At 41.0% G+C, this 12,754-nt stretch overlaps 1 protein-coding gene across 13 annotated transcripts in view; it reads left to right on the forward strand.

The window, feature by feature from the left end:
- The window catches only part of ESRRG (estrogen related receptor gamma), a 484,515-nt gene that overhangs the window by 324,352 nt on the left and 147,409 nt on the right, over positions 1–12,754 (forward strand). For 12 of the 13 annotated variants that reach the window (XM_053383169.1, XM_053383167.1, XM_053383178.1 and 9 more), the window contains one exon: positions 8,453–8,868. In XM_053383169.1, the coding sequence (XP_053239144.1) occupies positions 8,453–8,868 (416 nt within the window). Of the gene's footprint in view, positions 1–3,003; positions 3,099–8,452; positions 8,869–12,754 lie in introns of all 13 variants that reach the window. The other variant, XM_053383174.1, reaches the window with a different exon arrangement.

Genomic DNA, 12,754 nt, shown 5'->3' on the forward strand with positions numbered 1-12,754 from the left:
ACGAGAGCTTGTGCGAGAGAGTCTTGAGGTGACTTGGGTGTCGGAGAAGGGGGAGCAATGTGTTTGGGTTTCCTTCCACACAAATATTTATTCTCATTTATAGTCAGAAAAGGAATATACAAATGATTTCTGGTTTTTGCTGCTTTTGCTAAAGCATCGATTGTGCTTTTAGGGTCGTAAAATCTTTTGAAACGGGGGCCACAGGTATATGTGAGGAAACTAATGGTTTTGTTATTAAAGACCAGATTTCAAAAGAAAAGGAGCCGGATTCGAGTTCTGCCTTCCTTGTCAAAGTTTAAATTGGAAGCTCGCTAGAAACGGATACCTTCTTTGAGGGGAAGAGGTTTCTTTGATTATGAAACACTATAAAACGCTGATATCCACATGCACACCATTCCAAACCTGCTTAGCTGATTTGTTGCTGCTTTGGGGCAGCAGGGGGTCAGGAGGAGAGGAAGAGGAAGTCCTGTTGCATGAGTGGAAGTATGTTCTGCTCCTGAAAACACACATCTGAGCATCACCCACTATGTATATCAGGAGGGGGAAACCTATGGGCCTCCAGATGTTCTTGGACTACAACTCCATAATTCTTGACAGTGGCAGTGCCGACTGCGGCTGTTGGGAGACAGAATTCAATATCTGGACGGCCACATCCCTAATATATATTGCTCATGCTATAGAAATAAAAATAATGGTATTGTTTTGTAATTTACGCCCAATCCTAAAAACACCATCCTAGAAGTTGAATTCATTTTAATTGAATATCGTTTCCATGTAAGATTCTAAAGAGAGTGGTCCTTTGAAAATGGAAACATTTTGTCCAGGATTATCACAAAACTTTGACCCAAATAGCTATAGCACTATAGCTAAAACTCTGGTCCGTTTTCATTGTACTTTCCTGGAAATTGCGTTGTGTTGTTTTTTTTACTAGCCAAATGCTAAATATGTTTTATGGAATTAAGTGATTTCAGTGGAACTTACTGCCACATAATGAGGTCAGAATAAAGCTGTGAGCCAGCATGCTTAATATTCCTAGTATTCCATAAGAACCTGGCTGAAAAAAGGGATTATGCATCTGCTGAGCTCTGTCCTCTTGCATGTGTGTTTAATTAATTTCAAAATTGACTTGCTCAATGGGTTTCTTGGCCCTAGCCTTATAGTGACCAGTGGCCATTCATCATAGCTATCAAAGTGAAAAACTAAAATCTTTAGCAGCTTTTATTAAGAAAATTTAGAAATGTGCTGTGGCATGCAGTATCAGTATTTTGTTTGTTGTAGGGATTTAAGTAGGGGAGGTTGCTAACTGTCTTGGTATGCAGTTGGAGGCTGTGAACTCCCATTACACAGATAAAATATCTACTTTACTTCAAATTAACCCTACCCCACATCCCAGTCTATGGGGCTGTGACCAGATACTTTTCTGTAATAAAAAGGGATAAGCTTTTTTTTTTTAAAAAAAAAAAAACAATCTCTAGTATAGAAAGGCATCCCTATATATTTACATATATGTGGAAATTACTCACCTGTATTTCTTGACAGAGAAAAGAGGTGTAATCTCCAGGTTGTTCGTTTAACGTACCTTCTTTCAGAAAAAACAAAAAACACATGCATATATGTGACACTTCACAAGCTGCTTTTTCATGCATTTGCCCTACAAATGTCCACCATCCTTTCTACAAGATGGGCTCAGACCTTAGGTACACCTGGAAGAACAATTGGAATTTACCAGCCAATTGAATAAAAACAATAATAAAGAGGAAAATAATCCTAACATGGCTTTAAAATAAATATTGTACACTTAAATATGACACATGTAATTTCTCATTGTAAACGTTAACTACATTTAGATTTTTATTAATCTGCTGTGACCTAAAAAAAAAAATCTGTATTAACAGCACAATGTGGAATTGGACTTTGAATGCAGATAAAGCCATCATCTTGAGAATAGCTCTTTCTGACAAAAAGGTGTTCTTTTGAAATAAAGTCCTATTCACTACATTCCTCTTAGAGTTAATGTGAATTTTAGTGCCTCTAATTTAAGATTGAAGTGAGGTCTAGAATAAAAATCACTGGCTGACAATTGAATTATAGACAGTTGTGAATATTTCAGGCTTGCATAAAAGAGCTTCAGAAAATCATGCACACAGAGAAAGAGGGAATTAAGGTTGAACTAGTTTTTTGGAATATGGTAATTGTGGCACTAGTACATCTTCAGTGTAATGAGCTAAGTAGTAATTAGGAACAAACTGTTTTCCTTTAGAGGTCTTAAAAAAAAAATCTGCCCAGCAATAGTGGACTCAAGTGATGAGTGCTAACACTATTGTAGCCTAATTGGGTAACCCTTCTCAATATATGGCAAACGAGGACTGAGCTCACTCAGTGACCATAGCAGGTAGAAAGGAAAAATGGAAAACATCAGGGTGGGAGTGGATTGCCCTACATGGTAGTAGTATGGTGCCAAAATTTTCTCTTTAAAAATGAAAAAACTCCACCAATTGATAAAAATAAATTAAATTTTTAAATTATCAAAAGGTAAAGAAAATTTGAGTTAAATTGTCACAGGTGAACTGTATTGATTTGTTGCTGTGCTTAATTTGTTTTTAAGATGATCAAGGGATATTTGTGACCGAGTGCCTCATTACATTCACAAATAATCTTTGGCACTCTGTGCCATGCAGCCTTCCCAGGTGCCCAGTCTTCCTGAAAACTTCATTTTGTTCTTGACTTCCCTTTCCAGCAAGCATGGGAAGGTAGGGAGACTGCTTGCTATGTCTCTGAGAACTGTTGCTCTCTGTTTTTAAAGAGTGAAGACTTTTAGGTTTTTAAAGAAATCAGTGTGGAAATATTTTTTAAAAGGTAAAAGAAAGGAGTTCTCTTCAAAAAACAAAGTCAGCAAATGTATTCCTCTGAGGTGCTGAGTAGCCAGTCTCCCCGGCTTCCAATGAGTCATTTGATGCCCAGGGGAAGACATCATGAGGTAACTCCTTCCATGGGCTTTTTCAGATCAGAAAGTGCAGGCAGCTGGGGAAGCTGCATGGAGAAATGTTTAATGGAAAGAAAAATACATACACCACAATTGGCCACCTCACAACAATAAGGTAAGCTCAACACTGCACTCACTGAAATATGTGTGTGTACGCATGTGTGCACGCCCTGCAAAAGAGGCAGAAAAATGGAAGCTTTATCTGCAGGGAAAGACAGCTTTCAGGAAATTGGAATACAAGCTTTGGCACAGTGGTAGCTGGAACCTTGAACAGAAGCACCCATGTTCAACATTGCAACATTTTGTTCCACTTAGTTATTCCAGACATAGGTTCTCCCTCCTCCCTGTGTTCTTCCTTATAATAATTAACAGTGCCAACAAAAAACATCCTTAGTTGCACCATCTACCTTGTTTTGAGTCATGTTTGGTCCTATTTTCCTGGGAACTAAGCCAAGTTTTCATCCATTGACATAATTTGTGTTGTTTTTTTCCTTTCTGTGCAGTGGTGGTTGTTGAATTTGAACCTGCCTGTACCTGCAGCCATAGACATGGTCAGATAAAACTTAAGTTAGTACAGTGGTACCTCGGGTTACAAATGCTCCAGCTTACACTTCGGGTTACAAACTCTGCTAATCCAGAAGTAGTCCCTCAAGTTGAGAACTTTGCCCGAGGATAAGAACGGAAATTGTGGGGGTGGGGGGGGAGAGGCCCCATTAGCAAAAGCGCACCTCAGGTTAAGAATGGTTTCGGGTTAAGAACAGACCTCCGGAACAAATTAAGTTTGTAACCCGAGGTACCACTGTACTAAGAAATCACAACTTCAAAGATACTGGGAGTTTGTAGTCTTAATAATTACCAGGTCCCATGTTGATGACATCTTGTGCTTTCTAAGATGATGGGTAATATTTTGGTTCTGACATCATGGGCATGGGAAAAGTAAACAGGTACCAGTATGTATTTGGGAAGTTAATCAGTGTGCAATTTACTGGAGTTGCAAAACCACAGTTGTAAATTAAAGGTAATTCTGCAAGCTGTACTTCAATAACTTTTTGTGAAATCACAACAGAGAGGAGTTATAGCAAGAAGGGGGAAGCACATCTGTGACATTGTATGGGTGGTGCCAGAATCAGCTGCAACTTGATCAAATATTTCATTGAAACGATAGTTAAAGAGAACAACTTTCTGGCAAACTCTCACTGTGGCCTAATCACCAAGTACTGCATGGCTAAGAAATAACTACAGTCTGCAGCAGTTATAACCCTGATATCTTATTTCATTGGATCATCATCATCATCATATTGATATGCCACCCATCTGAGTGGGTTGCCCGAGCCTCTCTGTGCGGCTCCCAACAAAATATTAAAAACACAATAAAACATCAGCCATTAAAAACTTCCCTGTACAGGACTGCCTTCAGGTGTCTTCTAAAAGCCATATAGTTATTTATCTGTTTGTTATTGGTAGAATATGATTAAATTTTCAAACAATTCTCTCACAGTTAAATAAAATATATGTTGGGATATGGGGCTGGTGGCATGTGGGGGAAAAGGCCATGTTTTACTACCCATATAACTTCTCATTTCAGTCACAGATCATAATGTATGTGAGAGCTGTCCAGTAATTATAAGCTAATAAGTTGAGCAGTGGTATAAGTACTCTAAATTAAAAGGAATTCATAGAGTTGCCGTAAGTCAGCACTGATCCACTTTCTTTCAAATGTGGACTTGAGAAAAGTGCTTAGCCAGGAGTGGAAGGTGAGAGTCAAGAGAGCTATTTATTAATTATGACATCCATTAACAATTGAAAATACAAGGCAGCAGATGCAGAAGAAAAGACAGGGTCCCCTCCTACCCTTTCTGTCTAGTTCTAAGAAGCACAGGTTGTTGTTGTTGTTTTTAAAAGCTTTCTGTCTTATAGGCTACTATAATTATTTTACTTATCTTTATCATTGTAATAATAATAGTAATAGTCACTCAGATATTTGTCTAATGGCTTTTAGATCTTCAAGGCAAACTTTTATTTTGACTAGTAACAGAATTCTCAATATATTTACATTGTCAGCTGTGATTTATTTTGTCCAAGTTCTTTTAGTTGTCAATCCACTTGGGGACAGAGGGTGGGAAGTCTGTCTACTATAAGTGCTCCAGTTTCAAACTACAAGGGCATGTAAAGAAATATTGTCTGTGGCTGCCACTCACCTCTGGAACTACGTTCTCCCAGAGAATCTCCATCAAAGTTTAAGCCTTTATGTGTTCTAGAGTCCTTGCTTCTGGTGGCAAAGGGTAAAACTGATGCTAAACTTGTAGTTCCATGAACCTTTTTTTTAAAAAGGCAAATAGCAGCTGCAGGTTTCTTTGGGCAAGAGTGGCACCACAACATATGAGTATTGGAAATTTGCCTCTTCACCCTTGCTGTGGTTCCAACAAGAATTACTCTACTCTCAAAAGCTTCTATGGCAATGAGAGGAACGCTCCCATTGGCACCAATGGATGCTTTCCAATGCCAATAGTAGCTTGGAGGGACAACTGTCAAAGCTGCTGCAGCAGGGAAAACATTTAAATTTTGTTCCCTCTCACTGCAGTCCCAATCCTGCATGGGAACCTCCACAGCTACATTTTTTAAAAATGATTCATGGAACTGTAAGTTTATCACCATATGTCAGTGATGGCCAAACTTGGTCCTCCAGCTGTTTTGGGACTACAGCTCCCATCATCCCTAGCTGACAGGACTCTAAGTTTGACTCTAAGAGTTACATAGATAGAGATTATTTTTAAAAAAGTATTCTATAACTTGAAATGCATATATTTGTTTTATGCTTATATTTTCTTAAAATAGTTAACTGTTCTAAGCATCAGAAAGAGTGAGGCAGATAATATAATAAATAATCTTACTCCAAATCTCAGTGGGCTTATGTTGAATAAAGTCCTTTTGAGAATTGTGACTTCCCTCCTTTGCAAAGATTAATTAGAGTTTTGATACAGAAGTTATTTGCCCCCCAAAATTCCAGCTTTGGTCGCTATCTACTCCAACCATCTATTTTGGTTGCATTGATCTCAGTTGTCCTGCTTGTTAAAAAATCAAATCAAATAGACAGACTCTAAGTTTACCTATGCTTGTGTTTTATAAACATGTTAAAAGTACATGTGCATCTACAACTTATTCCCGTTTGGGGATCAGATGCAGTATATATGTAATTTCAATATGATGATCTAACTATGTAATGTTTTATGTTTTCTGTGGATTTAAGCTGCATTTTTATTTTATTTAAGCACAATTTTAAAATTGATCTGTGTGAATGTCCAGTTTCTAAATGTTGGTTTGTCTTACTAGTCAGTCTCTGTTTATGCTTGCCCTGTCCCTGCCCCTGAGTCGTCTGGCAGGTGGCATCTCTTTTCATTTAGTTTTAGGTTGAAGACATTAATAAACAGCATGGGACATTCCTGCTGTTTCCTACCTTCTCTAAACCACAAGAACAAGGGAGAACTGCTCAAGTGTGAGAGGGGATGTGAGCTTCTAATCCAACAACATGGATGAGCAAACTTGGTGCCTATGAGTAACCAATTGGAGCTTTAAAAAAATAAAAATAAAATGCCAGTTTATTAGGAAAATCACAAGCAATATTTAACTTCTTACTTGTGTTTCGAAATGTTTGAGCAAAGCAATGTGAGACTTGGGACAGAGCATACTCATCCCCGCCTCAGCTGCGCCTTGGGAAAAGATTTCAGGGCTGCTTCCATGGAGGGCAAATTAAGCATAACCCTTGACTCTATTGAAACTAGCAAAAGTTTGTGATGAAAATAACAGTGGAAGACTGCTGGCTAAATGAGAGGACAGAACCAAAGCACTGCCAGCTAAAAACAGTCACAGTTCTGTTCCCTTCCCAAATTCAACTGAACACTCTTAAGAAGAAGAAAACTCTTCTGACCAGATCTCAGTATCTTCATTCATAATCATAAAAAGGCCTTGCTGTGATATTACAATGTGTAAATGTGCATATGTTAATTGATTAGCATTTAACATACTGAAATCAAAAAGTTAATCAGATAAAACCTTTTTAAGTTTGGTAACTACTTAGGAAATATTGTGAAGTCTGTTGCCCCTTGTTTCTAGGGACTCTTTCACACTTTATCTCTTAGATTTAGGCATCAAATTGGTACACTAGTAAGGGAGCTATGACTACACTCAAGCTTTTTCTTAATGGGTGAAATGGCATTTAGTGAATTCCTGGAAGAATTTAAAAGAGTCTACTTAACATGCTAATTGTCATCGCATCTTTGTCTCTTCAGTTGCAGACCACGTAGTATTACATTGTAATTTTGCTGCATACCATACTTGAAAAAAGTGAGCAATTTTTACTCCTTTGACAGGGAGACAATCCACAAGTTCAAATGTCTGTTCCCTTTTAGGTACAGTATCAAATATTTTAGCAAGTACAACTTCTCTCTATTTCCGCCATTAAAAACAAACATACGATAATAATAATTTATTATTTATTCCCCACCCATCTGGCTGGGTTTCCCCAGCCACTCTAGGCGACTTCCAACAAAAGATTAAAAATACAAACAAACCCCACAACCTACCATATTTTTCGCTCTATAACACGCACCTGACCATAACACGCACGTAGTTTTTAGAGGAGGAAAATCCGTAGGCATGCCACCCGTAGGCATTCTCTCTATAACACGCACAGACATTTCCCCTTACTTTTTAGGAAGAAAAAAGTGAGTGTTATGGTGCAAAAAATACGGTACTTACCTCATATGAACTTGCAGGTGTATGGGGTGCTTACACAGTTATTGGCTAGTCTTAAGATAATACGTAAAATGTAATTGCAGCTATAGCTGATGAATCATCCCATCCCACTTAGATTTTGTGAAACAGGAGTCAAACCTTAATTATTTGTTGGAAAACTGAGATGACCCATTACTAAATAGCTGTATGTATAAAATCTTCCTAAAAATGATTTACTCTCTGATTCTTAAAGTTCAATCAATAGCGGATGCAGTTATGGTTTAATGAAACATGCTGACGAACAGTAATTACTGAGGAAAATATTTGGCTCATCAAATATATATATAAAGTTTTAGCTCCCTTTGTTAGTATGTTACTGCAAGTGATGTGAGTGAGTGGGTGGGTGGGGAGGTAAGCTCTAGGAATAGCCTGGTGCTGAATTCATTGTCACCTTTGATGACAGTTTAGAATTTAGAGAGTTGATTTAAGGAAAATTGGCAAGGGGGAAGTAGAGAGCAAAGAATAAACTGGATCCAGTCTCTTTAAAGTTTTTGTTTACTGCCTGTCTAAGGCTTTGATAAAGCTCTGTCATGCCCTTATGCTGATTACCTTCATGTAGAACAAGAGGTATTGACTAATGAATGAATGATGTGCGGTCCTTAGCCCTTGCAGTGCTGCCTTTAAAGAGCATTGTCTTTAATGCACAGAAACTTCTCTCTCTCTCTCTTTACAATTCAGGCTTCTCTGCAGAATGTCAAGCAAGGATCGACACATTGATTCTAGCTGTTCGTCATATATCAAGACGGAACCATCGAGCCCCGCCTCCTTGACGGACAGCATCAATCACCACAGCCCTGGTGGCTCCTCTGACGCCAGTGGGAGCTACAGTTCAACCATGAATGGACATCAGAATGGGCTAGATTCACCACCACTCTATCCTTCTGCCCCAGGTCTTGGGGGTAACGGTCCTGTCAGGAAACGATATGATGACTGCTCCAGTACCATTGCTGAAGATTCACAAACCAAGTGTGAATACATGCTGAACTCAATGCCCAAAAGACTGTGTTTGGTGTGTGGTGATATTGCATCAGGGTACCACTATGGGGTGGCTTCGTGTGAGGCCTGCAAGGCTTTCTTCAAGAGGACAATTCAAGGTCAGTGCTTGACTACATTTCTCTGGTCCAAAGAAGCACAACTCCCCCTTCCTGCTCTTTTTTATTCCTGAAGTTGTTTTGTTACATTTTATTGTGTCCAGTCATCCTAATACCATGTTCCAGTGGAACCTGGAGGCAACTTTATAGGAGTGAGGACTGCCTGATTTAATTCTCTCTACTTTTCTTTATTTTGACAGTGAAAGGGTAGGCAAAGATATATTGCAATTGCTTCTCCCACCCTCCTGTCTTAATAATAATAATAATAATAATAATAATAATAATAATAATAATTTATTATTTATACCCCGCCCATATGGCTGGGCTTCCCCAGCCACTCTGGGCGGCTTCCAAAAGAATATTAAAATACATCAAACATTAAAAGCTTCCCTAAACAGGGCTGCCTTCAGATGTCTTCTAAATGCCTGGTAGTTGTTGTTCTCTTTGACATCTGGTGGGAGGGTGTTCCACAGGGAAGGCGCCACTACCGAGAAGGCCCTCTGCCTGGTTCCCTGTAACTTAGCTTCTTGCAGTGAGGGAACTGCCAGAAGGCCCTCAGCGCTGGACCTCAATGTCCGGGTAGAACGATGGAGGTGGAGACGCTCCTTCAGATATACTGGACCAAGGCCGTTTAGGGCTTTAAAGGTCAGCACCAACACTTTGAATTGTGCTCGGAAACGTACTGGGAGCCAATGTAGGTCTTTCAAGACCGGTGTTATGTGGTCTCTGCGGACGCTCCCAGTCACCAGTCTAGCTGCCGTGTTCTGGATTAGTTGTAGTTTCCGGGTCACCTTCAAAGGTAGCCCCATGTAGAGCTCATTGCAGTAATCCAAGCGGGAGATAATCAGAGCATGCACCACTCTGGCGAGGCAGTCCATGGGCAGGTAGGGTCTCAGCCTGCATACCAGATGGAGCTGGTAAACAGCTGCCCTGGACACAGATTTGACCTGTGCCTCCATGGACAGCTGTGAGTCCAAAATGACTCCCAGGCTGCGCACCTGGTCCTTCAGGGGCACAGTTACCCCATTCAGGACCAGGGAATCCTCCACACCTGCCTGCCTTCTGTCCCCCAAGAACAGTACTTCTGTCTTGTCAGGATTCAACCTCGATCTGTTAGCCGCCATCCAACCTCCAACCGCCTCCAGGCACTCACACAGGACCTTCACTGCCTTCACTGGTTCTGATTTGAAAGAGAGGTAGAGCTGGGTATCATCCGCATACTGATGAACACCCAGCCCAAATCCCCTGATGATCTCTCCCAGCGGCTCCATGTAGATGTTGAAAAGCATGGGGGAGAGGACAGAACCCTGAGGCACCCCACAAGTGAGAGCCCAGGGGTCTGAACACTCATCCCCCACCACCACTTTCTGAACACGGCCCAGGAGGAAGGAGCGGAACCACTGTATGACAGTGCCCCCAGCTCCCAGCCCCTCAAGACGGTCCAGAAGGATGTTATGGTCGATTGTATCAAACGCCGCTGAGAGATCCAGTAGAACTAGGAAACAGCTCTCACCTTTGTCCCTAGCCCGCCGGAGATCATCAACCAGTGCGACCAAGGCAGTTTCAGTCCCATGATGAGGCCTGAATCCCGACTGGAAGGGATCCAAATGGTCCGCTTCTTCCAGGCGTGCCTGGTCTTACCCACCTCCGAAAGTCAAGAAGCTTTTCAGAGCAGTATTCCATGCATTATCTCAGGGATGGGTAACCAGCGGCCCTCGAGATGTTGGTGAAATACAATTCCCATCATCCCCAATCCTTGGCCATGTTGACTGGGATGGAAAGTGGGAGTCCAATAGTATCTGGAAGGTCACACTCAGATTCCCAATCACTGCCTTGTCTTTTGCATTAGAAGCATGCCACAAATTTTGAAGCACAAGGTGGTAAAGTTGGAGCTGATTTAAGGCATATTCTCCTTTATTGGCTTTGTTTCTATTTGTATTAAAAACTAAACCTAAACCAATATAGTGCTCCTTATCCCCAAAATAGGAGGTGTTGGATTCCAGAGTTAGAAGCCTTACTGCCAGGGTAATAGCCTGAGTTTGCTCTGTCTGCGTTAGTTTTCACCTGTAACAACACCCCTCCCAACACTATTATTTATAGTAGCTACAAGGAAAGGTCCCACAGCAGGACTACCTGCAAATGCAGGCTTCAGTCCACCTGCCCTATTGGCAACAATTAAACCAGTCTCCTCCTTCTGACAACTATTTGCATGGTTATAATTGAAGTGCTTTCCGTGTTGCTAGATCAAAAGTTGCCTAGCAACTGGCCAGCCCTCAGCTTAGACAAAACTCCTCAGCTGTGTTGGGGCATCTGGCCCAGCTGTCAGGAAACCACTATTCCCGTGCCATTGACATTTGGAAGGGGATAGAAAAAACAGCATCACAATGAATTGTAATAGTAACAAAACACGTTTAATCAATTTGCTGAATGGCATGGGTGAAGGAAACGGGGAGCCAGGCATCTGTGTTTGGAGAGGCTGCAGACAAGGGATGAATATTACCTTGAATACCAGGCGTGGAAAAGAATGTGGTCATGTGTAGCTGCAGGTTTTGTTTAGAGAAACAACTGAGTGAATAAGGGAAGCAGGGACACTTTCTGCATAAGTTTGACTTTCTTCACAAGTAAACTTAAACCCATGCCAAACTCTCATGAGAATGCAGGGACTTGCAATTCCCTAGGCCACACTTCCACATATATCCCCACCCTTTGATGTGCATCTTACTAATATTTGGGTAGGCAACCTTTTTGGCTTTGCAGGCCAGATTCCTATTGGATCCTAGCATTGCCATCTAAATTTAACAGGTGGGTCAGGCTGCCCACCTATCATTCAGCTGACATCACAGTGACATCAAATGACTGGGTACTTTGAAGTCTTGACATTGGGACTTCAAAGCACCATTCAGGCGCTTTGTGCCCTGTGCAATACTTTAAAGCCTGAGGCTTTGGCTTTGCTGCTTATCAGCTGGTGGGTAGTAAAGCTGAAAGCTGCTTTTTGTAGGCATCAGTTGCATGAATGAGTTCCCTGTGGGGCCAGAGGTCTCCAAGCCCTTCTCTAAAGTGCCACAGTAGGGGTTTTGTTGTCTTTCCCCTCATTCTGTGAATTATAGTAACAGTTGACTGGACTGGCAAATTTGTGTGTATGTGAGAGAGGGTGAGGATGGGTGGAAGAGATATTATATAGGAAATGACAATATGAGCCTTTGACCAATATCATAGATGTAGCCAGGGGAGATGGAGTTTATTTATCTCTGTTGTCTCAACCGGTGAAGGCATCTTTCAAGCTGAAGACAGTACAATGGCAGTGTTGTACCTAGAGATTGTATAGGTGCTAGAGCCTGTCACTGCTATTCTCATGTAAGGAAGGATTAAGCAGAGGTTAGTGGTTGTCCAGGGCTGACATTAGGCAGAACCTAAGAAGATGTCTTATAAGTCACATCAGTAGTCTATCAGCTCTGTGTTTTCTGCACTCCAGTTTCAAATAGAAGTCTTTCATAGCTCTATCTGGCAATATCAGGAGCTGTATTGAACCTGGTACCTTTTTGCATTCAAAGCATAAGCTCTGTGGGAGCCCCTATTGTTATGATGTTTACATCCCGTAGGTATAAGTGATTTAGCTCCTTGCTGCATTCCTAAGTTTGTAAAAGGTTTCCTTAGCTGCTATAAAATTCTGTGGCATTAGCTGGTATGCTCCTGCACAAAGAACATAGCAAAACTCCATACAGTCAATTCTCCATCTGCTCTGGTATCTATAGCATAGACTTTCACCCTCAATACCTTGATCACAGTTCCTATCTTCTCTGAGCAAACCATCCAGTCAATTTCCCCACCCATAACCCAGTGCCTACTTAGGGCAAAGCTCAGTTTGCCTTATATGCCCTCTGGGCACCTC

Source organism: Podarcis raffonei, chromosome 3, assembly GCF_027172205.1.
Source record: "Podarcis raffonei isolate rPodRaf1 chromosome 3, rPodRaf1.pri, whole genome shotgun sequence".
Taxonomy (NCBI): Eukaryota; Metazoa; Chordata; class Lepidosauria; order Squamata; family Lacertidae; genus Podarcis; species Podarcis raffonei.